Here is a 27,970-nt window from a genome sequence, read left to right on the forward strand (position 1 = left end):
GCTCCACCACTTGCTCCTCCAGGTCATTAGGGTGCTTCTGTGAGATATGGTCCAGTTTGGCCTCTGGCAAGCAAGTTTACGGCCATATGCTCGCCACTTCCTTTAAGGTTGTCAGTGATTACTTTGGTTGCAATGTTGCAAAGTTTTTCTGGAAAAAAGAGAGAAGGTACCAGCGATGTAAATGTACTGTATATCACCACCACAAAAATATATTTCAGAGGCAGCCTTGATGAATGAATAAAGTTGTTCCATCTTTGTTTTCTCTTTTATTCGACAGCTGCTTTATTTACACTGGCAAACATTTCCTGTAAGGGAGATCATATGGAATGATAGTGACAATGTAGCCTATTTATTTCTCATAGTGGTTGTGAAAGGGTTCCATAATAGCAAATCCCACACCCACAGACAGAAAATCCTTTATTATACAGGATAAAGGAAATGTAACATTGTTCTGTTACTTTTGCATTTTGGAAGTCTGAAACAATGACATGAGGGGAGGAGGTTACAATCATTGTAGAGGGAGAGACCAGTACAGTCAAGGATGGTAGCCTATTTGTTTTTCCTACTACTTAAGTCTATTTCTGAAAAACATCTGATAATTGGGTTGGTTGCCCCACTATGACCTTGCTGGAAACATTTAACGTTTTAGTCATTTAGCAGACGCTCTTATCCAGAGCAAAACCTTTATAATCTTATCCAGTGTGTTCTTGCACACATTCAAACGACTAAATCAGTTCACCGTAGAGAAAAATAAAGTTAACAACAATAAGGATATAGCAAGCTACTTCTAGCCCCATCCATAGGCCTACAGTATAAGACCTATTATGAATTAGACAACATTTGATTACTCTATGTGCACAAGAGTAATGTGATATCTACAGTATATTGAATGAGAGAACACACTGACATCAGAAGATTTCATAGTGTGTTATTTGAGGGGTCTTTTGGAGATTGCCAACATGTGTATTTAACAATAAGTTGATTTCTGTTCAATGAGAAAATGATGAAAAAGATCAATCAACAATGTTTTTATACACCTCAAAGTATAACTACTATTTCTGAACATGGGAAAAGCAATGAATGAAATTAGAAAAGGAGAATGGCACACAGAGAAGGGAACACCTGCTTTGAAATCCTCAAGGTCGAACATAAGAACACAAAAAGTTTACATGCACACCTCACACATGTCATGTTTCACACCCGTTTCAAGGATTTCCTGCAGAATTCCCACCTAATGTCCTGAACTGTCAGCATATTTTTGTGCTCATATTTCCTTATTTGGGGATCCGTTATATCTACGTGTATGCCTGAGGCCAAAATATAAAAACGACCTAACTACTGCCATTTCACCCATTCCTTCTCGGAGCTCTGAGGTAATAGCACTGTGCTCAATATTCATACTGTATGTGTGTGAGCTTCAATGACTAACACCATGGCTGGTTTTAATGATTTTCCCCTATGTGGTTGTATTTATCCTACAGTCCTTTTGCTGCCATGTTTGTGTTCAAGTTCACTGTGGGTCTCCTGGCCCTGATGCTGGTGTCCTCTGCCTGGGCTGAGGAACTGACTGAGGTGAGTGACACAGGATACGGAGCTACCATGCCATAATATTGACTGTATTTGAAATACGTACAGAATTTCAATTACCTTTGAGTATTTTGTAATTTATATTCCATTTGCCTGAACTACAATCCAAAGTCTTTTATAACAAAATACTTTCGAGAGCTGTAATTTGTATTTTGAAAATACAAAATAGTTTTCTATAAATTTATTTTTATTTTTATAGTGGTTCACAATTTTGTGGCCTCCTTTCAGAAGTCTGATCCCCACAAACCGGGAACATTCACAGAACATTAGCTAAGATTCCCATTAAGTTCTATTTAGGGTTTTATCTACACTGTAAAACCTTTCCCTGTAAATGTACAGCATTATACTGCCACCACAGTTGCCAGCTTAATACTGTAATTTTGCTTTACAGCAATATTTTTTACGGTACTATTTTCCTTACTGTAAAGACATTTTACAGCATCCTTGCTGTACATTTACAGGGATGCTGTAATGTTTTACAGTAAGGAAAATAGTACTGTAAAGCAAAATTACAGTATTAAGCTGGCAACTCTGGTGCCAGGATAATGCTGTACATTTACAGTGAAATTCTACCTGAAATCTAAATGTAAGAAAAGCAATACATTTGCACATATTTTTATTTTTTTCAAATTGGTAACATTAAAAACGAATTAACAACAGAATTGACAATAGAAGTAACAAGAAGTTAACACATATGTAACCAAATAAGAGAATCATTACAACAATAATGTAAAAACTTTATTGTGTGCCTGTGTGTGTGGGCTGTGGGGGAGAGAGAGACAAAGAGAGAGAGGGAGACAGAGTTAATATTGGGATTGGGTACAATCCTAGATCTTCCGATTCAGAGCTCCGAGCTCCAACATGCAGGACTAAGTGAAATAAAACAATGAAATAGTAATAAGAAAAATAGAAATAGTACTATATACATAGTAACAACTGTAGTGATTAATAAATACATGACCATTGGGGTGGACATTGACCATAGAGGGGGAGCAGCAGTCAGACTAAATGACCATTGACCAAAGTAAAAATATATATAATATTGTATACATACTGTATTAACAACTGCAGCATTGATGAATGTCATTGGGGTGGGTGCAGAGTAAAAGTCTGTTGAGGGGGTGGGAATGTCCATAGGGGGAGCAGCCGGTAAAGTAAGTAACCTTGGGGGGGCATTCCTGCGACACCTGGTGTTGTAGATGTCCTGGAGGGCAGGCTGTGTGCGCCCAATGGTGCGTTCGGCTGTGTGTATCACGGCTGTGTGTATCACCCTCTGAAGCGCCTTGTTTGGGGTAAGAGGCGGTGAAACAGACAACAGGACAGTTTGGGCTGGACAGCATCCAGGAGAGAGAAGTCAGCGCAGCATCAGGTGTTCCTCATGGGGCTCAGTAACAAACCTCCTCAATTCTGATTTGTCAGCTCTTCTCTCCCCTAGGACAAGCATAGAAAGAAATAGGGAAAAAGTATTTGATCCCCTGCTGATTTTGTAACGCTTTGCTCACTGACAAAGACATGATCAGTCTATAATTTTAATGGTAGGTTTATTTGAACAGTGAGAGACAGAATAACAACAAGAAAATCCAGAAAAACGCATGTCAAAATTTTTATTAATTGATTTGCATTTTAATGAGGGAAATAAGTATTTGACCCCTCTGCAAAACATGACTTAGTACTTGGTGGCAAAACCCTTGTTGGCAATCACAGAGGTCAGATGTTTCTTGTAGTTGACCACAAGGTTTGCACACATCTCAGGAGGGATTAAGGTTTCGAGGCTGATGTTTGGCAACTCAAACCTTCAGCTCCCTCCACAGATTTTCTATGGGATTAAGGTCTGGAGACTGGCTAGGCCACTCCAGGACCTTAATGTGCTTCTTCTTGAGCCACTCCTTTGTTGCCTTGGCCGTGTGTTTTGGGTCATTGTCATGCTGGAATACCCATCCACGTCCCATTTCCAATGCCCTGGCTGAAGGAAGGAGGTTCTCATCCAAGATTTGGGGCCCCGTGTAGCTCAGTTGGTAGAGCATTGCGTTTGCAACGCCAAGGTTGTGGGTTCGTTTCCCACGGGGGACCAGTATGAAAATGTATGCACTCACTAACTGTAAGTCGCTCTGCATAAGAGCGTCTGCTAAATGACTAAAATGTAAATTTGACGGTACATGTCCATTGTCCCTTTGATGCTGTGAAGTTGTCCTGTTCCCTTAGCAGAAAAACACCCCCAAAGCATAATGTTTCCACCTCCATGTTTGACGGTGGGGATGGTGTTCTTGGGGTCATAGGCAACATTCCTCCTCCTCCAAACACGTTGAGTTGATGCCAAAGAGCTCGATTTTGGTCTCATCTGACCACAACACTTTTACCCAGTTCTCCTATGAATCATTCAGATGTTCATTGGCAAACTTGACAGGCCTGTATATGTGCTTTCTTGAGCAGGGGGACCTTACGGGCGCTGCAGGATTTCAGTCCTTCACGGCGTAGTGTGTTACCAATTGTTTTCTTGGTGACTATGGTCCCAGCTGCCTTGAGATCATTGACAAGATCCGCCCCGTGTAGTTCTGGGCTGATTCTCACCGTTCTCATGATCATTGCAACTCCACGAGGTGAGATCTTTCATGGAGCCCCAGGCCGAGGGAGATTGACAGTTATTTTGTGTTTCTTCCATTTGCGAATAATCGCACCAACTTCTGCTTGGCGATGGTCTTGTAGCCCATTCCAGCCTTGTGTAGGGTCTACAGTCTTGTCCCTGACATCCTTGGAGAGCTCTTTGGTCTTGGCCATGGTGGAGAGTTTGGAATCTGATTGATTGATTGCTTTCTGTGGACAGGTGTCTTTTATACAGGTAACAAACTGAGATTAGGAGCACTCCCTTTAAGAGTGTGCTCCTAATCTCAGCTCGTTACCTGTATAAAAGACACCTGGGAGCCAGAAATCTTTCTGATTGAGAGGGGGTCAAATACTTATTTCCCTCAATAAAATGCAAATACATTTCTAACATTTTTGACATACGTTTTTCTGGAATTTTTTGTTGTTATTCTGTCTCTCACTGTTCAAATAAACCTACCATTAAAATTATAGACTGATCATTTATTTGTCAGTGGGCAAACGTACAACATCAGGAGGGGATCAAATACTTTTTTCCCTCACTGTAGATATTCCTCTTGTCCAGATGGGATAGGGCAGTGTGCAGTGTGATGGCAATTGCATCGTCTGTGGATCTATTGGGGCGGTAAGCAAATTGAAGTGGGTCTAGGGTGACAGGTAAAGTAGAGGTGATATGATCCTTGACTAGTCTCTCAAAGCACTTCATGATGACAGAGGTGAGTGCTACAGGGCGATAGTCATTTATAATATAAAAAATAATATGCCATTTAGCAGACGCTTTTATCCAAAGCGACTTACAGTCATGCGTGCATACATTTTTGTGTATGGGTGGTCCCGGGGATCAAACCCACTACCTTGGCGTTACAAGCGCCGTGCTCTACCAGCTGAGCTACAGAGGACCACAGTTACCTTTGCTTTCTTGGGTACAGGAACAATGGTGGCCCTCTTGAAGCATGTGGGAACAGCAGACTGGGAAGGGGAGAGATTGAATATGTCCATGAACACACCAGCCAGCTGGTCTGCGCTTGCTCTGAGGATGCGGCTAGGGATGCCGTCTGGGCCGTTAGCCTTGCGGGGGTTAACATGCTTAAATGTCTTAATCACATCGGCCATGGAGAAGGAGAGGCCACAGTCCTTGGTAGAGGGCCTCGTCAGTGGCACTGGGTTATCCTCAAAGCGGGCGAAGAAGGTGTTTAGCTTGTCTGGAAGCGAGACTTCGGTGTCGGCGATGTGGCTGGTTTTCTTTTTGTAGTCCGTGATTGTCTGTAGACCCAGCCACATACGTCTTGTGTCTGAGCCGTTGAATTGCGACTCCACTTTGTCTCTATACTGATGTTTTGCCAGTTTAATTTCCTTGCGGAGTGAGTAGCTACACTGTTTGTATTCTGCCATATTCCCAGTCACCTTGCCATGGTTGAATGCGGTGGTTCGCGCTTTCAGATTTGCGCGAATGCTGCCGTCTATCCACGGTTTCTGGTTAGGGTAGGTTTTAATAGTCACAGTGGGCACAACATCACCTATACACTTCCTGATAAACTCAGTCACTGTTTCAGTCTATATGTCTAAATTATTTTCGGAAGCTACCCGGAACATATCCCAGTCTGCGTGATCAAAACAATCTTGAAGTGTGGATTCCGATTGGTCAGACCAGCGTTGAATAGTCCTTAGCATAGGTACTTCCTGTTTGAGTTTCTGCCTATAGGAAGGGAGAAGCAAAATGGAGTCGTGGTCAGATTTGCCGAAAGGAGGGCGGGGAAGGTCCTTATAACCATCCCGGAAGTTTGAATAGCAATGGTCGAGGATTTTAGCAGCGCGAGTACAACAGTCGATATGTTGATAGAACTTCGGCAGCCTAGTCCTCAAATTTGCTTTGTTAAAATCCCCGGCTACAATAAATGCAGCCTCAGGATATGTGGTTTCCAGTTTGCATAAGGTCCAGTGAAGTTCTTTGAGGGCCGTCGTGGTATCGGCTTGAGGTGGGATATACACGGCCGTGACTATAACCAAATAAAATTATCTTGGGAGATAATACGGTCAACATTTGCTTGTGAGATATTCTAGGTCGGGTGAACAGAAGGACTCGAGTTCCTCTATGTTACTACAATTACACCACAAGTCGTTAATCATGAAACACACACCTCCGCCCTTCTGCTTCCCGGAGAGATATTTATTCCTGTCTGCGCGATGAACTGAGAACCCATCTGGCTGGACCGATTCCGACAGAATATCCCAAGAGAGTCATGTTTCCGTGAAACAGAGTATGTTACAGGCCTTTATGTCTCTCTGGAAAGAAATCCTTGACCGTAGTTCGTCGACTTTGTTAACCAAAGATTGAACATTAGTGAGTAGAATACTTGGAAGCGGTGGGTGGTGTACGCGCCTCCTAAGTCGGACCAGCAGGCCACTCCGAGTGCCTCTCCTCTGCCGGCAATGTTTTGTGTCAGCCGCTGGAGTCAGTTCAGTTGCCCTGGGGAGAGCAAACAAAGGATCTGCTTCGGGAAAGCCGTATTCCTGGTCGTAATGCTGGTGAGTTACCGCCGCTCTGATATCCAATAGTTTTTCCTGGCTGTATGTAATGATGCAAAACACTTTCTGAGCTAATAATGTAAAAAATAATACATAAAAAAACTAAATACTGCTAAGAGCTAGTCGCAAGGCCGCCATCTTCATCGGCGCCAGGATGTCCAGTCCATTGGATAATTTGTCAAGTTTCACTTATTTTTTAGGTAGTCTGTGTTCCAAAAATATATTACCATTTTATAAATGGTAAAATTGTGTGATATGATTGCATTTTAGAACCCCGATCCCCCCGCCCCCCAAGATGAATTGTTTTGACCACTAACATTTTAGACAAATTAATTTGCATGGCCCGGTGCCCTGGGTGTGCAGGGTTTGCTCATTTTCAACCATTCCATTGATCCTAAGATAAATCTCCACCTAACCTGGGCATCGGGCCATTCAAAATGAACCCGCCCATTGCTTCAATACACGCTGCAAAACATTCAATAGGCTATTCACATTACCAGAGCTTATATTCTTTCTAGTTATATGGTGGATTCGTGGCTGCAATTTAGATATTGCATTGATATACAGTGAGGGAAAAAAGTATTTGATCCCCTGCGGATTTTGTACATTTGCCCACTGACAAAGAAATAATCAGTCTATAATTTTAATGGTAGGTTTATTTGAACAGTGAGAGACAGAATAACAACAAAAAAATCCAGAAAAACACATGTCAAAAATGTTATAAATAGATTTGCATTTTAATGAGGGAAATAAGTATTTGACCCCTTCTCAATCAGAAAGATTTCTGGCTCCCAGGTGTCTTTTATACAGGTAACGAGCTGAGATTAGGAGCACACTCTTAAAGGGAGTGCTCCTAATCTCAGCTTGTTACCTGTATAAAAGACACCTGTCCACAGAAGCAATCAATCAATCAGATTATAAACTCTCCACCATGGCCAAGACCAAAGAGCTCTCCAAGGATGTCAGGGACAAGATTGTAGACCTACACAAGGCTGGAATGGGCTACAAAACCATCGCCAAGCAGCTTGGTGAGAAGGTGACAACAGTTGGTGCGATTATTCGCAAATGGAAGAAACACAAAAGCACTGTCAATCTCCCTCGGCCTGGGGCTCCATGCAAGATCTCACCTCGTGGAGTTGCAATGATCATGAGAACGGTGAGGAATCAGCCCAGAACTACACAGGAGGATCTTGTCAATGATCTCAAGGCAGCTGGGACCATAGTCACCAAGAAAACAATTGGTAACACACTACGCCGTGAAGGACTGAAAAGGTCCCCCTGCTCAAGAGAGCACATATACAGGCCCGTCTGAAGTTTGCCAATGAACATCTGAATGATTCATAGGAGAACTGGGTAAAAGTGTTGTTGTCAGATGAGACCAAAATCGAGCTCTTTGGCATCAACTCAACTTGCCGTGTTTGGAGGAGGAGGAATGCTGCCTATGACCCCAAGAACACCATCCCCACTGTCAAACATGGAGGTGGAAACATTATGCTTTGGGGGTGTTTTTCTGCTAAGGGGACAGGACAACTTCACCGCATCAAAGGGACGATGGACAGGGCCATGTACCGTCAAATCTTGGTTGAGAACCTCCTTCCCTCAGCCAGGGCATTGAAAATGGGTCGTGGATGGGTATTCCAGCATGACAATGACCCAAAACACATGGCCAAGGCAACAAAGGAGTGGCTCAAGAAGAAGCACATTAAAGTCCTGGAGTGGCCTAGCCAGTCTCCAGACCTTAATCCCATAGAAAATCTGTGGAGGGAGCTGAAGGTTTGAGTTGCCAAACGTCAGCCTCGAAACCTTAATGACTTGGAGAAGATCTGCAAAGAGGAGTGGAACTGTGAGAGCCAGAAATCTTGCTTGTTTGTCGGTGACCAAATACTTATTTTCCACCATAATTTGCAAATAAATTCATTAAAAATCCTACAATGTGATTTTCTGGATTTTTTTTCTCAATTTGTCTGTCATAGTTGACGTGTACCTATGATGAAAATTACAGGCCTCTCTCATCTTTTTAAGTGGGAGAACCTGCACAATTGGTGGCTGACTAAATACTTTTTTTCCCCACTGTACCTAGCTAGCTTACTGAAATGATAACAGAGAGAACAAAGAATATATAGCTTTTTGATAATGTCCGTGTGCATGTCCAAATATTAATGACATCTGGAATCCGACACGGTTTTACTGGAATTATCAAAACGCAAGAGTTAGAGAAACGTCAACCCTCAACATGTCAACAGCTCGTACAGGCACAGCTTAGATGAGACTCATCTCTTGACAGGTAGGCTGGTAGTCTTTATCTGAAATAATTATTTTCACCTGACTAACAATACAGCCTGTCTTAACTAAAATGGTGCTCACATAACTTTCAATAGCTGGCTAAGGTTAGCATGCTACCAAGTTACACTGACAGCTGTCAGTCAGTACCCTATTTGTTGTTATTTCTCTGCTACACATGAAAATCACCACAAGGTTCCCACTCCCAATACCTGAATATGTATTAGCAGCCTCTGTCAATCTTCGAGGTGGAACCCTAAACAAGAATTTCCTCTCTAGGACAGGAATGACTCCAAATAGGTGTGGCAACCTTCTAACTCAGAAATGGTGTCCTGTGTCCTGATTGACCATATTAGACTGAAAATACCCTGCACTACTACAGCTATCTCCTGGTGGCACAAAGGGTTAATGATCTGGCTGCAAAGCTCAATGTTGCAGGTTCAAACCCACATAAGGCTAAGAAGGAAACATGGTGTTCTTAATTGACCATAAATGCTATTCAAATGTCCTATGAATGAAACGTAAATACCATGTGTCTCTATATCACCTAAGACACAGTCCTCAAATGTGAATAGCCATTCAATCTGGAGAGAAACATAATGGGGATGTTTTGCAATCTGCTTTAAGGAACTACAAATTTGCATGCTGAGAATGTTGTGGTAAAACTTAAATGTTACATTTTCTAAATGTTCTTGAAATGTCTGAGGACCTCCAAGAGAAGGTAAAATATACAGTGCATTCGGAAAGTATTCAGACCCCTTCACTTTTTCAACATTTTGTTACGTTAAAGCCTTATTCTAAAATTGATTAAATAAATGTTTATCCTCATAAAAAACAGGTTTAATTTTTTTTTTTTTTGTGCAAATGTATTACAAATTAAAAACAGAAATACCTTATATACATAAGTATTCAAACCCTTTACTCAGTACTTTGTTGAAGCACCTTTGACAACGATTACAGCCTTGAGTGTTCTTGGGTATGACCTGTATTTGGGGAGTTTCTCCCATTCTTCTCTGCAGATCCTCTCAAGCTCTGTCATGTTGGATGGGGTGTGTCGCTGCACAGCTATTTTCAGGTCTCTCCAGAGATATTTGATCGGGTTCATGTCCGGGCTCTGGCTGGGCCACTCAAGGACATTCAGAGACATGTCCCGAAGCCCATCCCGCGTTGTCTTGGCTGTGTGCTTAGGGTCGTTGTCCTGTTGGAAGGTGAACCTTCGCCCCAGTCTGAGATCCTTATCGCTCTGGAGCAGGTTTTCATCAAGGATCTCTCTGTACTTTGCTCCAGTCATCTTTCCCCGATCCTGACTAGTCTTCCGGTGTCTGCCGCTGAAAAACATCCCCACAGTATGATGCTGCCACTAACGGGTTGTCATGTGCCTTTTACTGAGGAGTGGCTTCCGTTTGGCACTTTACCATAAAGGCCTGATTGGTGGAATGCTGCAGAGATGGTTGTAATTCTGGAAAGGTCTCCCATCTCCACAGAGGAACTCTGGAGCTCTGTCAGAGTGACCATCAGGTTCTTCAATGCTGCAGTAATGTTTTGGTACCTTCCCAGATCTGTGTCTCAACACAATCCCTGTCTGTCTCGGAGCTCTATGGACAATTTATTTGGCATGGCTTGGTTTTTGCTCTGATATGCACTGTCAACTTTGGGACCTTATTTAGACAGGTGTGTGCCTTTCCAAATCATGTCCAATCAATTTAATTTACCACAGGTGGACTCCAATCAAGTTGTAGAAACCTCTCAAGGATGATCAATGGAAACACCTGAGCTCAATTCTGGAGTCTCTAGCAGAGGGTCTGAATACTTATGTACATAAGGTATTTCTGTTTAAATTTTTATACATTTGCAGAAATTTCTAAAAACCTGTTTTCACTTTGACATTAGGGGGTATTGTGTGTAGATTGATGAGGAAAACATGTAATTTAATCCATTTTAGAATAAGGTAGTAACATAACAAAGGGGTCTGAATTATTTCCGAAATGCACTGTTTATCAACATCAATGGAATATTATGTTAACCTCTTCACATGTGAGTTCCAAATATCTCTAACGGTCGCCCCAGCGTGAGTTTTTTTATGCACGTGATTTCAGAATGTACTCACTGTTCCAAAATGAGATTGTTACGCAACAAGACAGTTAACCCGCGCTGCCCTCAAACCAAGACACGCTGCCTGCTAATTATCTATGGGCTATGTTTCCAGTTATCAATTTCAAATGATTTTCGAACAAGTTTTATTTTCTAACAACAGTTTGAATTGAGGTGTGTTCCACCTCCTCATTAATTCACATAGAAGTAGCCCATTTCACTGTTGTGGACAATTTATGTTTCAGGCTTTACTGAGCCAGACAAACTTCTCTCTTCGAGGAGAGGCCAAGCACTTCCCCAGTGTTTACGCAGATCAAGTATGCAGACATTTGCGCAGTCTTGCACAAACTATTTCCCCCTGGCATATTTTCTGGCTGGCGCCGCATTGCCTTCATTGTTGTTTTCCTTACAAATAATAACTTTGGACATGTGAGCGTTCCTATCAAAGTTAGTGCCTTATTTTCTGTATATTGTGTTGTCATTTTTACTGTAGCAGTTTTATTCACATGTTTTCAAGTACTGGTGACAAATCATGCATTCCGATCATTGCATAGATTGTAATAGACACCTATGATGTGTGTAAAATACTTTTTTGAAGGTTGTACTGATTATGTTGAGCTAATGCTAAGCTATTTGCCAGCTATGTGTGGTGCCATGTTTGTCGACATTATACAATGCATTCTGTGTGTCTACTAAACGTCCGTCAGACCAAAGGTGCATACTGCAAACAGTGCAACTCATCTTGTCTCCTCTTCTTATCTTTGGTTGACGGAAAAAAAGAAACATGGTGGCGCACACAAACTACCTATTGTTGGATTACTTTTGATTTTTAGAAAGTGTTTTACTAAAAAATGACAATCAATGGTGAGCTCATCCGTGATGTGATGAATTGTAACTAGAAATTGCTATTAGCTAATTCATATTGTGGTTTCTGTCAGCCGAGAGTTAGCTAAATCTTTCCTCAGTTAGCACTAGGACTAATGTAGCCTACATTTTCCGGTTTGGACGATTGTGTTATGCTATCGCTACTTCTGTGAATGTCTGAACATTGCATCCAAAAATAAACTGGTCACATTCAGGACATAACTTTGTAAGGACTGTGTTTGTGCAAACATTTTCTGTGAAAAAACTGTGGCCAGCTCAAACACTGACTGTTGCATCAATTCTAACTGGACATTCTAAATAAGTATTCTAATCACACCGGCTTGAGCGTACGCTGCAGGGACCACTGTAGAATGATCACACCCATTTGTTTGTACGTGTCAAAGGGTTTAAACTTAAAACAAATATGCTATGAACGTCATAAAAACAGATTTATTTGGAAAATTGTGGAACATTGTGGGAATGTCATTGACCACAGCTCAGCGTTCAACACCATATTGCCGTCCAAGCTCATCACTAAGCTAAGGACCCTGGGATTAAACACCTCCCTCTGCAACTGGACCCTGGACTTCCTGATGGGCTGCCCCCAGGCGGTGAGGCTAGGCAACAACACATCCGCCACGCTGACCCTCGAAACGGGGGCCCCTCAGGGGTGCGTGCTTAGTCCCCTCCTATACTCCCTGTTCACCCATGACTGCCGGGCCGCACACGACTCCAACACCATCATTAAGTTTGCAGACGATGTGACGGTGGTAGGCCTGATCACCGACGATGATGAGACGGCCTACAGAGAGGATGTCAGAGACCTGGCAGTGTGGTGCCAGGACAACAACCTCTTCCTCAACGTCAGCAATACAAGACAAAGGAGCTGATCGTGGACTTCCAGGAAACGGAGGGCTGAGCATGCCCCCATCCAATCAACAGGGCTGTAGTGGAGCAGGTTGAGAGCTTCGTCAAGTTCCTCGGTGTCCACATCACTAATGAATTATCATGGTCCACACACACCAACACAGTCGTGAAGAGGGCACGACAACGCTTCTTCCCCCTCAGGAGGCTGAAAAGATTTGGCAAGGGCCCTCAGATCCTCAAAAAGTTATACAGCTGCACCATTGAGAGCAGCTCCCGAGTGGCTCAATCGCAGTGCTAACTGTGCCACTAGAGATCCTGGTTCGAATCCAGGCTCTGTCGTAGCCGGCCGCGACCGGGAGACCCATGGGGCGGCGCACAATTGGCCCAGCGTCGTCGGCACGGGAGGGAATGGCCGGCAGGGGATGTAGCTCAGTTGGTAGAGCATGGCGTTTGCAACGCCACAGTATGAAAAAAATATACAAAATACAAAAAGAATGTATGCACTCACTAACTGTAAGTCGCTCTGGATAAGAGCGTCTGCTAAAATGACTAAAATGTAAAAAAATATATAAAATAATCTTGACTGGCTGCATCACTGCTTGGTATGTTAACTGCTTGGCAGCTGACCACAAGCGCTACAGAGGGTAGTGCGTACGGCCCAGTACATCACTGGGCCTGAGCTCTCTGCCATCCAGGAACTCTATACCAGGCGGTGTCAGAAAAAGGTCCTAAACATGGTTAAAGATGCCAAACTACTGCATAATATAATATACCATTTAGCAGACGCTTTTATCCAAAGCGACTTACAGTCATGCGTGCATACATTTTTGTGTATGGGTGGTCCCGGGGATCGAACCCACTACCTTGGCGTTACAAGCGCCGTGCTCTACCAGCTGAGCTACAGAGGACCGATAGCTTGCATGGCAAATGGTACCAATAAACCAAGTCTGGAACCAACAGGACCCTGAACAGCTTCTACTCCCAAGCCATAAGACTGCTGAATAGTTAGTCCGATAGCTATTATTTAACTATCTGCATTTACCCTTTTTGCACGAACTCTTTGACATATTTTCACATACGCTGCTGTTGCTGTTTATTATCTATCCTATTGCCTAGTCACTTTATCCCTACCTACAGTGGGGGAAAAAGTATTTAAGTCAGCCACCAATTGTGCAAGTTCTCCCACTTAAAAAGATTGCCAACAAAGGGTATATAACAAAGTATTGAGAAACTTTTGTTATTGACCAAATACTTATTTTCCACCATAATTTGCAAATACATTCATTAAAAATCCTACAATGTGATTTTCTGGAGAAGAAAATTCTCATTTTGTCTGTCATAGTTGACGTGTACCTATGATGAAAATTACAGGCCTCTCTCATCTTTTTAAGTGGGAGAACATGCACAATTGGTGGCTGACTAAATACTTTTTTCCCCACTGTATATATGCACATGTACATATCTACAGTGGCTTGGAAAATATTTCACCACCCTTGGCATTTTTCCTATTTTGTTGCCTTACAACCTGGAATTTAAATTGTTTACACAACATGCCTACCACTTTGAAGATGCAAAATATTTTTTATTGTGAAACAAACAAGAAATAAGACAAAACTGAACTTGAGCGTGCATAACTATTCACCCAGTCTCTTGGGGTATGTCTCTATAAGCTTGGCACATCTAGCCACTTGGATTTTTGCCCATTCTTCAAGGCAAAACTGCTCCAGCTCCTTCAAGTTGGATGGGTTCTGCTGGTGTACAGCAATCTTTAAGTCATACCACAGATTCTCAATTGGATTGAGGTCTGGGCTTTGACTAGGCCATTCCAAGACATTTAAATGTTTCCCCTTAAACCACTCAAGTGTTGCTTCAAGAATTTCCCTGTATTTAGCACCATCCATCATTCCTTCAATTCTGACCAGTTTCCCAGTCCCTGCCGGTGTAAAACATCCCCACAGCATGATGCTGCACCACCATGCTTCACTGGGGGGGATGGTGTTCTCAGGGTGATGAGAGGTGTTGGGTTTGCGCCAAACATAGCGTTTTCCTTGATGGCCAAAAAGCTCAATTTCAGTCTCATCTGACCAGAGTACCTTCTTCCATATGCTTGGGTAGTCTCCCAAATGCCTATTGGCGAACACCAAACGCTTATTTTTTGGTGTATGAGTTGATATATAAAACAACGCAAGATTCAAGACTGCTTGAGTGGCAGCTCTCGGGGAACAGCGGGGGGGATCTTGGAGGGTTGGTGGCCTGACAGTTTGGGCCAGTGACTGATAGGTCGCTGGTTCGGGTCCCCGTTTTTGACCTTGTGGGAGATCTATTGACATGCCCTTGAGCAGGGCATTGACCCTGGTTGCTTCTGTGGGTCGCTCTGGATAGGAGTCTGTTAGATGACTGAATTACATTTACGTCATTTAGCAGACACTCTTATAGTTAGTGAGTGCATACATTATTATAATACTTTTTTTGTAATTTATTTCATACTGGCCCCCCGTGGGAATCAAACCCACAACCCTGGCGTTGCAAACAGCCATTCCCTCCCATACCCTGGGCCAATTGCGCGCCGCCCCATGGGTCTCCCGGTCGCAGCCGGCTACGACAGAGCCTGGATTCGAACCAGGATCTCTAGTGGCACAGCTAGCACTGCGATGCAGTGCCTTAGACCACTGCGCCACTCGGGAGACGTGTGAATGTAATGTAAATGTTGAGCGGCTTCACTGCAAGTAGATTGTATGTTTTAATATTCAATAATACAAAATTAAATAGTAAATTAAATAAAAAAACATACCAACTTTCCCACAGTAAAGTTTTTGAAATGCCATTATGCAGAATTTTTATTGTAGGTATGGGCACTCTCGAATGTCTTAATTTTAGGTTACCCCAAATTTCTCTGTTTCCTATTTCTATCATGTAAAATATTAGCCACTATCAATATTGACCGTCAGTAGGCCTAACCACACATATTCAACTGCCAATTTACTGTTAGTTCCCTTCAGGCATGATGTCTAATTAAATCGTTTTGGAGTGGAGTGTAGACCAAGCCGTAACAGTTTGAACCCTACGCATGGTGCAATACTTGGCCTTGTCATCACACAGTTCCATGGTTAGTGCAGGCAATAGATGAGGGATAAATGCCATTTAGCAGACAATGGGGGGAATTCCAGCGCAGGAGACAGAGGACCACTATATCCTACTAGTGTACACTATTCTCCCTATTATAATTATATGTACACTAATCTTCTAACCAGGGGTTGGAACCGGTTCAGGGAACAGAACAGAAAACTGTAACAGAACGACATTTTCAGAGGAACAGAATCATAACCAGGAATGAAAGTGATCTATACTGTTGCAGAACAGGACCGTTATTTTAAAAGCATGGGAACCGGTTAATAGCGTTATTTTATATTCCAGTCCCACAAAAAATGCAACAAAGCACCTATACAAAGCCCTCACTCAGTCACTCATAAACTTATTCCAGTGTCTGCCTGCCAGCTGAAAATCTTTGCTATCCCTCCCCCTCCGAAGTATAGGCTACTGTAGCCTACTGACGTTACAAACGTGATTCAGATATTTGAGAGGTTTTTAATTAGAGAAGAATGGATTTACTTTTTCAATGCTAGTTAAGGAAACTATAGTTATCATGTTTCACATTGGATTTATTAACTACAAAAAAGTAAGACCTTTTTATTTTAATTCTGGTCCCGCTCTGCACACACAACCTTGTTAGCGCTGGTCCAACGTTAAGCCAACTCTCGGAAGTTCAAAGATATTCAAAGTTTCTTCATAGAAGCAGCTCCTCCGTAGGTATAATTATGTGGGCCAAATTCAGATAATGCTTGTCATAACAAGATGCCCAGCACTTCAAGCCAAGCCAAGCCTCCTCCTCCACCCTCTTGCTCTCTCCCCACCTGCAAAATTTCAGTTGCATCTCACGCCCTACACTTGTCTGTCCAATGCATGTAAACAACTATAGCTTGCACGCTACAGCAAGCTCCTCTAGCCACACTGATTGGTGAAGAAACAGAAAATAATTATATAAATCGTTCCATTTTTGGGGTTCAAACGGGTTCATAACTTTATTTTGCTGGTCAGAATGCGTAAAGTTTGAATATTCTTGCAACATCCTAGACAACTCCCATAACTTAATTAAATGTTCTAAGAACCTTTAAACCAGGTGTTTTGTCAACATTCTTACAACATTATAGGAATGTCCTGTGCAATCTAACTTAAACATTGTATGAATGTCATCACAACTGAGTATATTTTGTAATGTACCCACATTGTTCCCACAACCAAATTAAATGTTCAGGAAATCTTTAAAGAACTCAGAAAGGCTGTTCTGTCAACATGCTTGCAACATCAAAGGACTGTTTTGTGCACCCTGATATAAACATTATCTGAATGTCAGCACAACTGCACAGTTTTAGTGTTTTGGGAACCTATCTCTTGTCATATCCCCATAATGTTCCCACAACCTAAAGAAACATTTTGGGAACCTTTAAATAACAGACTAAATGTGTTCTGGGAACGTTCTTGCTACATCAAATTGATGTTTTTTTAAAATAAACATTGTAGAATTATCCACACAACTGGACAGTCTTTATTGGGAACATATATTTTGTGATGTTTCCACAATCTTCTCACCAGACTGTTCCCACAACCTAATAAAACATTCTGGGAAACTTTAAAGAACAGACTAAATGTGTTCTAGGAACGTTCACGCAACATCATGTTATACAAACATTCTATAATCATCAGCACAACTGGACAGTTTTTGTGTTATGAGAACATTTGCCGAGACCTAACAAATGTTCTGGGAACTTTCACAGAACCAGTTTTGGTTTGCTGGGATGGCACTATATTGTGTGATAAGAGAGTCTGTTAAATGGCCAACATTTTTATGTAAATGTAGAAATGAACACTTGCAAAGCATGCCTATTATTATTCTAATGAGCTTTGCCCTGAAACAAGGCCAATAAAGATTTTACATTTACATTTGGGTCATTTAGCAGACGCTCTTATGCAGAGCGACTTACAGGTAGTGCATTCAACTAAGATAGATAAAAAACTCAATCACAGTCATAGCAAGTAAAGCATTTCTGTAACAATTACTGACAACGTTGTTAACAGGGCTACTTGCTAAAATACATGTATTTTAATTGAATGCAATACTTTGCAAACGTATGTTGTCATTTATTTTGATATGTTGGTCTTTAGGGTATTTTGTAATTTTTGCACAATAAATATATTAATGTAATGTGTTCATATACTTTACATTCATTTCATATGTATTCTACTTTGTCATTGTCTGTCTTATGTCACGTTGTCCCCCGAAGTCTAAAGGTGAGAAGAAAAAAACTATTTTGGCATTATCACACATTTCCCACCATATGAAAAATATGAACAATGTCATGTCATGATTTTGCAGATTTAATAGATCCAATGTTCTTCTTACAGAGAATGTTGCTGAGGAAGACACTTCTGCTGAGCTCTCTGTTGGTGAGCTGCTGGCCAGAGCCAACAGCGATCTCAGTAAGTTGGCACTATGTTCAATGCTCAAGGATTAAAGAGCATTTTATGACTAGAGTAACCTGTTCTACGTGTTCTATTCTCAAGCCCCCGAAGCTGATGAGCCTACTCTGATGGGAGACATTGCCATGCCCTCTGAGAAGAACGCTGACCCCTGCACCGGCCGCGGGTGTATGTGGCAAAAGTACAGTGATGGAAGAATCTGGGTGCCCTATGTCATTGCCAACCACTTCTGTAAGTGTTCACTTTCGTGTACATTTAATTTCATATGTTGAGATATTGTACAAGCGATACAATAATTTGACTATCTCTTGTTCTTAATTTGATCTCCACAACAGCATCTCGCGAAGTAGCCATCATTCAGCGTGGTCTTGACTCCTTTGCCGAAACTACCTGCATCCGCTTCTTCCAGCGCCAGAATGAGAGGGACTATCTCAGCATTGAGAATCGCAGCGGGTGAGCCTGAATATAAATAACATAATTAAACAATTAGAATATTACATCAACACATAGTTTATTGAATTTCCCATTGAGGATCATCCATACAATAATTGTTTTTGCAAACCTGCCCGCTTCCTTTATCCTTCATGATTTACCTTTATCTTTCATTAGCCTGAAGTTTTCTGAACCTTATGCTGCGTTCGTAACAAAGTGGGAAGTGGAGACGACAAAACATTATTTATAAACAGCCATCTATTAATATGGTTTTTGAACACTATAATTAGTTTACAAGCATGATAGCTGTACTTTTAGTTTATGGTTTACACAAGTTGTTGGCCATTAGCCAATCAGCGTTTCTCAACGAGTTCAAAGCCTGTAAATGCATCCAACTGGTATTCATGACTTCACAACTGGTAAATTACCACCTCCCACTTGGTTATGAACACAGCATTACTGAACTGACTACATACATCATTAGGATATTTTCTGCCATTGGATTTAATGTTCCGCCTTGATCCTCCGCTGCCCTATATCCTCAGCTCTAGTATTTCAATAACATCATTAAACAATTATGTCACATCAACACATAGTTAATTGAATTTCCCTTTGAGGATCATAATCCATTATCCTGAGGTTTCCTAAAACACTTACAATGAATTAGATGATTAGGGTAGGCCCTATTTCTGGCCTTGGATTGGTGCACCTTGACCCTCCTCTGCTCTTCTTCCCAGGTGCTACTCTTATGTTGGCCGTCAGGGTAATGCCCAGACTGTGTCTCTGGCCCGTCAGGGCTGCCTGTACCACAGCACCGTCCAGCATGAGCTCCTCCACGCCCTGGGCTTTAACCATGAGCAGACCCGCAGCGACCGTGACAACCACATCCGTGTCGCCTGGGAGAACATCATTGATGGTTTGATACCTTTATCCTGTTTCCCTTTCACTGACATTAATTTCTAATGATAAGAAATGGAGTGCCTCTATCTCACTGATAATTCTAACAATAGACACTGGGTTTTTAAATGTGTGACTTCTTTGGGGTTGCATATAACTTGTCAGCACGCCTGCTTTTACTTTTTGTTTGTCCAGCTGTAACGTTAGTGTAATCTATAGACTCCACACTTGAGGCCTATAGATCAGTAGTTCCCAACCTTTTTTCTTTGGAGCCCCCCCCTACTTGTATCTAAGAAAAGCTGAGCCCCCCAAAAAAAATATAATAAAGTGATTCATTCCAAATCTTTATTGGCAAAAATGTACATCAATTATAGTTTTTATTTCCTTTTCTCTTTGGTTTGCCCTGGTTATCTTTGTGTATAATCAACTGTAGGCCTATACACACACATTGTTACCAAAATAATAATAATGATTCATTATCAGCGTAATAAGTGATTAACAGCACCTATATAGCTCTGTCCTAGATCTCCCTCAGACCAATCCTATATAGCTCTGTCCTAGATCTCCCTCAGACCAATCCTATAGCGCTGTCCTAGATCTCCTCAGACCAATCCTATATAGCTCTGTCCTAGATCTCCTCAGACCAATCCTTATAGCTCTGTCCTAGATCTCCCTCAGACCAATCCTATATAGCTCTGTCCTAGATCTCCCTCAGACCAATCTATATAGCTCTGTCCTAGATCTCCCTCAGACCAATCCTATATAGCGCTGTCCTAGATCTCCCTCAGACCAATCCTATATAGCGCTGTCCTAGATCTCCTCAGACCAATCCTATATAGCTCTGTCCTAGATCTCCCTCAGACCAATCCTATATAGCTCTGTCCTAGATCTCCCTCAGACCAATCCTATATAGCGCTGTCCTAGATCTCCCTCAGACCAATCCTATATAGCTCTGTCCTAGATCTCCCTCAGACCAATCCTATATAGCTCTGTCCTAGATCTCCCTCAGACCAATTAACTGAAACGGGGCAGTTTGTTGCATACACACATGCACATCATGTGAACACTGGTTTTGACACAGCTATAATGTATGTGTTATAAAAATAACAATAAGTAACAATAACAAACAGTACGTTACAATCAATAACTTGTTCCTTCCTTAAAAAACGAATGGCCACCTTGGGCCTGCATACCTCTGACCAGGGATGGGATGTCAGGTGTGATGCTAGTGACAGCCAGCCTAAAGTCCTGGTGGACATCGAGCCTGTTAAGGGCATTTGTTTTTATTGTTACAAGCGCGCTGAAGGCCGTCACAGACAGGTATGTAGTGCTGAATGGTAGAATAACCCTTGTAGCTGCGTGTTTGGCCAGTCTGGGTGCAACAGCGTGTCCTTTGACAATCCAAAACATTTTGTATCCGTTCTCGTGGAAATATTTATTTGACATAGAATCGGCTTGAAGGACAGCAAGCTCATCTTCACAGCCGAGGTATTCCACATCCTCGAGACTGCAAATATAAGGCTCCATCACCCACGATTCCTTTGATAAGTATTCGTCAACATCGGCAAAACGGGATTTAATTTCCTCCCGAAGCATGTTCATGTTCCTGGTAAACTCAGTGCGTAAAGACGCAGGCACAGTGCCACCAGACTGTTTCATCAGCAGTGGAGACTGTTGTAGCTCCCCTTTTGACATTTTTCCAACTCTGTACTCCAGTTTCCGCACAAAAGCTCGGGAGAGTCTTTGCACTGCATGACGTTTGATTCAGGACCCTGCATCCGCTTGTTTGTCTCATTGTAGAGAGTGAATGTATCCGCTAGGTATGCCTTTTTGATCTAAAACGCATCAGTCAGCTGTTCGCACAGTCGTCGATTGTGATCTTGCAAGAATTCCTTAATTTTTTCATGCAGTACCATAAAACGCACAAGCACTTGTCCACGTGACAACCAGCGTACCTCTGTGTGTAACAGCAGTGTTTGATGCGCTTCATCCTCACACAGCTGGGCAAACAGTCTCTTGTTAGTAGGGCGAGCCTTAATAAAGTTGACAACTTTAACAACAGTTGCCAGGGTGTTACTAAGGTCTTCCGAAAGTGTTTTACTGGCCAATGCTTGGCGATGTAGCATGCAGTGGAAAATTGCGCACCCCGTGGCTTTTTCCTTCAATCGGCTGTTAAATCCCTTGTTTTTGCCCATCAACGCTGCAGCCCCATCAGTGCAGCATGCAACAATATTCTCGTTGGTCAGATTGTTGGACGAGAGATATGAGTCCATAGCTATAAAAATATATTGGCCTGTTGTTGTTGTGGCTAGATTGGTAGACATAAGAATGTCTTGTTTCAAGTCATCACCATCAATATTTTGCACGGATTCGACTGACACTGTTGTTGTTTCATCCAACTGAAGGGAACATTCCTAAGCTTCTCGTGCAGCTGGTTTTAACAATCTCCAGCCATTTTATAAATTCTGTCTTTGACAGTGTTGTCAGAGAGTGGGACGGTTCTCACTGTATCCACCACCTGTGGGCCACACAGCCTCTCTACAATGTTCTTTTATTCATAAAATAGTGATGCTCTGACTGCAGGAAAAACAAGCTGCTAGCTGAAACGGATTGAGTGCGGGTCATTGATGTGCACACTTTTTTTCCGGGGAATTACCGCTTTTACGTTTCTCTGTCATTATTGTTATTTTTTAGATTGGCCTTGGCATTGCAAACATATGATTTTTAATAACATTTAAAAATGTATTAATTTTACAATTAAATTATAGTGGAAAATTTTATGCATGTTTGACCCCAAAGCAAATGAGATCACGCGCCCCCCCCCCCTCCCCCCCGTGAATTCTGGCGCCCCCCTAAGGTGGGCGCGGACCCCAGGTTGGGAACCACTGCTGTTTTTGTATGGAGGTCAATGAGAGAGTGGCAAATTTGGTTAACTAAAAATGGATTGGCTTATTTGATCAAATATAAGTTTTGTAATGCTTAGGTTGTTACTAGTGTAATGATATAAATAGGACACATGACATCCCGGCAACTTTGAGAAAAAACCCTTTATATCAGAGTTGTCCCTGTTGTCACACTTGTATCTGCCGTCTCATTGGCTAGAATGGCAGCCTGGTCTCATACACTAGACATAACATAGTAAATGTAAATCCGGGACACTCACATTAGTATGATATGTTATGTTTGGTATGGTTACATAAGACAGAAGGTTACTTAAGGCAAAAAGAAAGGAGGGTGTATAACGCGAATGTCTAGCAACCCAAAGGTTGCGTGTTTGAATCTCATCACGAACAACTTTAGCATTTTAGCTAATTAGCACCTTTTCAACTACTTACTTATTTTTAGCTAATTTGCAACTACTTAGCATGTTAGCTAACCCTTCCCCTAACCTTAACCCTTTCAGCTAACCCTTTTCTTAACCTTAACCCTTTAATCTAACTCCTAAACTTAACCGTAACCCCTAGCCTAGCTAGAGTGGCCAATGGAGTAGCCTATCTGGTCAATATAATGGATAATCTGTGGGGAGGCGTGCCCTGCTGAAATCGAACCATAATCTGCATCTCTTTTCCATCTCTTTTCCATAAAATATATGTTTGAATTGTCAAACTAGTTTTCATTGGGAATGCAGATCTTGGGGTCTATTCAATCTGTATAGATGAAGCACTATAGATTGCATGATAGAAATGTCAAGGTCATTTCCGATTGAGCCGACATATGCAGCGTTTACCATGAATCCAGTCTCCGCTAACACAGGAATATTGCCTTTACATTTCAATTATGCTGTAATGCTGAACTTCCGCAATATGGACTGAATAAAGCCCAAAACGTTTGTACCAAAAGCAATCACATTTGCATGTTAAAACACAGAATCCTACATTACTCCACATGCTTAACATACTTCACTTTTGATTTGCGCCCAATTCGCTGTTGGCCAGAGCGGAGGCAGCCCGTTTCCAAAATGAATGCAATCACTTTGCACCCGGGCCATCTTAATCGAATCCCCTTACTGACCTTGCTCATGAAGTAGATTGAAACACAGCCTATCAACTCTGTGAACATTTTGTCTTATGTTTTCCAGAGTATAAGTACGCATTCGACAAGATCGCCACCCTGAACCAGGGTACTTCCTATGACTACAACTCTGTCATGCAGTACCACAGGTCAGCTATGATGTCTTTATAATCATTACAAATATTTCTGGAGTGGACCCTTATTGTATTGTAAGTGCTATTACTCCATCCATTCCTCAGTGAGCTTTCATTCAGGCCAAGCTATACTTCATTAGTGACATTGTTGAGTAGACCTGAATATTGATGTATTGTGATTTGGTGTGGTTACAGGTACGCCTTCTCCAAGAACAACCGCCCCACCATGGTGCCTTTCCCAGACAGTAACGTGTCTTTCGGCGAAGCCACTCAGATGAGCAAGAACGACATCGACAGGCTGAACAGGCTGTATGGCTGCTGTGAGTACTGCCACACTGAACAATTTACAGTACTTGGGTTTGGATGATTCAATCTAGGCCAAGGCTGCTCTTCCCAAGAGCTAATATAGCTGTAATATATCTAGAGCTTAATAACTGTGAGAACTGTGACATTGAGGGTGGGAGAATATATCACAATGGACATAGCTTTATGTGTAGGATTAAATAATCACACATTTTCTCTCCCCAATAGAAACAGTTGGATACCTGTGGTCTCACTTCCGATGGACTCAAGATCATTCCGCTGAAGGAGTAGAGTGACCTCTAGTGGTAGAACTATTAGAATGTAATTTGCCTCAAAACATCAAGGCTGCAACCTCTAATAATCACAATAAATATATGATCAACTGAAATCAAAAGCTTAATCTGTGTCCATACAACATGCTTTACCCAACATAAGTATTCTAATGCTTTGAACAAGTATTACAGCAATTTTAATTTAAAAAAAATGTTTTGTCATTTAGCAGACGCTCTTATCCAGAGCGATTTACAGTTAGTGAGTGCATATATTATTTTTATTTTTCATACTGGCCCCCCGTGGGAATCGAACCCACAACCCTGGCGTTGCAAACGCCATGCTCTACCAACTGAGCTACATCCCTGCCGGCCATTCCCTCCCCTACCCTGGATGACGCTGGGCCAATTGTGCGCCGCCCCACAGGTCTCCCGGTCACGGCCAGCTACGACAGAGCCTCTATGGAACATCTTGACAGTAACCCCAAACAAACATTTGTGGGTTTTGTTGAATTTGGAATGGCATGACTACAATCATAAACAAATCCTTTTTGTGTTTACTTCAACATTAAATCATTAGAAATGTATTTTTACCAGCTTGAGGGAAACAGACTTATTTTGAACAAAGTTTAACTAATCTCAACAGTGGATACATCAATATCAAATTTGAATGCACATTATCTATACAATTTTATAATATCCATAGTTCAATAAAGTTTCTCCCAAATTCCTTTACAGTACGTAGTAGGAATGTATGTACCCAGAGTGCACTGGGCTACTCTCCATAAAATTATACTGGTCCATGAGTATACTGGTATACCAATATTGCCAACAAAGTGTGGTGATTTACTGAATCTTATAAAAGCACCAAACTCATTGTGAAAGCAATGAATAAATAATCCATTGAGTAAACAACAAAATAACAAAGGCCTAAGAAAAGATGATCGTCACACTTTCACTGTCCACCATTGGCTTTAAGTTTTTCAAGTTCTGTCTGTATCAGATCAGCAGTGTAGTTCTGATCACAGGAACGAAGGGCCTTTATCAAAGTGTCTGTTTTGGCCTCAGCTTTGTGCATTTTCCGCCATTCCTTCAAAAGCTCCACCACTTGCTCCTCCAGGTCATTAGGGTGCTTCTGTGAGATATGGTCCAGTTTGGCCTCTGGCAGGCCAAGTTTACGGCCATATGCTCGCCACTTCCTTCCAAGGTTGTCAATGATCACTTTCGTTGCAATGTCAAGTTTTGCTGGGAAAAGAGAAGATGGAATGTAAATAAGTCCCCTACAAAAGTCATATTTCCAACACACTGCACTATATACAGTAGGCTATACATTCTGTGAGGCATACAGTTGGATTTCATGTTTTATATTTTCCCTCAGAGGAAATATTATATTTACATTGGCAAATATTTACTGTATGGGAGATCATGTCAGAAAGATAGCAATCATGTCAGGAAGATAGTGACAATGTAGCCTAATATCTTTCATAGCAGTTGTGACAGGGTTCCCCAAATAACATGAAGCGATGATCTCTGATACATTCTTACATACATTCAACAAAACATAGGGCACTTCCCTCTGTAGAATGACTAAGCAACACCTCCCCTTTAACTGTTGAAACAGGCGTCACAGCCCCCCCCCCAAAAATGGCCTATACTATGGTATGTCAACATTTTGCCATCAATATTCAGGAGTGGGGATAACCACTTAATTTACCTTGCTCATCGTTAGGAAGATAATTCGGTGACCCAGCATACTGACTTTCACAGTTGGTAATTTTGTCCGCAAGATCTATGCGACCAATGTCTGTCAAAAGCGAAACTAGAAATACTGTGTTCTCAGGTCCAAGTTTATTTCTTTCCATTAGGACCGTGAAAAGTTGAAAGCCACTGGTAATCTTCTCGAGACGATTTTTTCCTATTTCTTTGAGACAAAGGAACTTCATTTTCTCCAATTGATCAACAACAAGTTCACCTGAAATCTTCAGCAAAACGCTGTTAAACGCGCTCATCTTGGCTGTAGTGTACCAAGGAACTACCAACACATACGCGACAGCTCTTCTTCTTTGGGATTTGGTTGGCGGATCGCATCCAACTTTTAAGGTGCATATACCGCCACCTACTGTACTGGAGTATGAGGCCAGGCACGGCCAAACTACATTAAATTATCTTCGTTAGTCCTATTCCTCTAAGAAAGTGAAATAGATCCCTAGACACCACTTCCCTCCTCTTTCCTCCCCCCACTACACCACCCAAACCCCATCCTGCTTCTCTAACCCTTTAACACAATCTCTCCCTATCTACTTCATACAATTCACAAAATAATCAACACATGCTCCACCGTTTCCTCCACTAAACACTCATCACACAGACCTGTTTCATGTCTCCAGATCATCCACAATGTGGCATTCAAACCTGTATGCCCAAACCATAGTCTACTCCACACAACTTCCTCTCTCCTACATCCCATACTCCCCACCTCTTCCTTTACTGACCGATGCATGCAATAAAATTGCCTCCCCTTAGTAATAGCATCCCACTATCTTTGCCAAGGATCGAGCCCTTTTACCCGGATCAAGGACTTGACTTCCCTTGACTTCCCTGCGGCCCAGCGGGACTATCTCTCTCTTCACAGCACTCTTAGCCACCACATCGGCCTTCTCATTACCCTCGACACCCACATGGGTGGGAACCCAACAAAAGATGACCACCACTCCCATCCTCTCCAATCCCATTAACAGCACCATCATCTCCCCTATTCGACTTGCCCGTCTTCACACTACTCAACACTGCAGTCGAATCAGAGCAGATTACCACTGCGAGGTTTCACCTCCTCCACCCATCTCAAACCTATAAACATGGCAATCATCTATGCCCTATACACTGACACAATCAGTTAACCGCTGACATACTCCAACATTAAAATCTGGGATATACACCCCAGCCACTGACTGGATCCTTTGAAACATTTGTATATGTCCTTAAAAATGAATAAAACAGATTATTTATATATCTCTCCACAGACCTTCTCGCGTCCTCACCCCATTCTCTCCTAGTCTCAGTCATGTCTACATCTACACTACCGTTCGAAAGTTTGGGGTCACTTAGAAATATCCTTGTTTTCAAAAGAAAAGCAATTTTTTGTTCCATTAAAATAACATCAAATTGATCAGAAATACAGTGTAGACATTGTTAATGTTGTAAATGGCTATTGTAGCTGGAAACGGCTGATTTGTAATGGAATATCTACATAGGCGTACAGAGGCCCATTATCAGCAACCATCAGTCCTGTGTTCCAATGGCACGTTGTGTTTGCTAATCCAAGTTTAACATTTTAAAAGGCTAATTGATCATTAGAAAACCCTTTTGCAATTATGTTAGCACAGCTGAAAACTGTTGTGGTGATTAAAGAAGCAATAAAACTGGCCTTCTTGTTGAGTATCTAGAGCATCAGCAATTGTGGGTTCGATTACAGGCTCAAAATAGCCAGAAACAAATAACTTTCTTCTGAAACTCGTCAGTCTATTCTTGTTCTGAGAAATGAAGGCTATTCCATGCGAGAAATTGCCAAGAAACTGA

General features: G+C 41.9%; 2 protein-coding genes across 2 annotated transcripts; one reads left to right on the forward strand and one right to left on the reverse strand.

Moving 5' to 3' along the window:
• The first annotated feature begins 1,337 nt into the window (after positions 1-1,337).
• Positions 1,338-24,513, forward strand: LOC121557685 (low choriolytic enzyme-like). The gene is made up of 10 exons (XM_041871188.2): positions 1,338-1,373; positions 1,482-1,572; positions 18,153-18,159; positions 18,274-18,348; positions 18,433-18,579; positions 18,684-18,801; positions 19,518-19,696; positions 23,756-23,837; positions 24,018-24,142; positions 24,354-24,513. Coding segments are annotated over exons 2-10 (813 nt in total). The 5' UTR covers positions 1,338-1,373; positions 1,482-1,494; the 3' UTR covers positions 24,356-24,513.
• A 264-nt stretch (positions 24,514-24,777) lies between these two features.
• On the reverse strand, positions 24,778-26,442 carry LOC121557680 (FAS-associated death domain protein-like). Its single transcript, XM_041871184.2, has 2 exons — positions 26,109-26,442; positions 24,778-25,639 (listed from the first exon to the last, which is right to left on the reverse strand). Exons 1-2 carry the CDS (start codon positions 26,401-26,403, stop codon positions 25,350-25,352), a joined length of 585 nt encoding a protein of 194 aa, XP_041727118.1. The 5' UTR covers positions 26,404-26,442; the 3' UTR covers positions 24,778-25,349.
• Between the last annotated feature and the right edge of the window lie 1,528 nt (positions 26,443-27,970).

This window comes from Coregonus clupeaformis, unplaced genomic scaffold, assembly GCF_020615455.1.
Source record: "Coregonus clupeaformis isolate EN_2021a unplaced genomic scaffold, ASM2061545v1 scaf0238, whole genome shotgun sequence".
Classification (NCBI taxonomy): domain Eukaryota; kingdom Metazoa; phylum Chordata; class Actinopteri; order Salmoniformes; family Salmonidae; genus Coregonus; species Coregonus clupeaformis.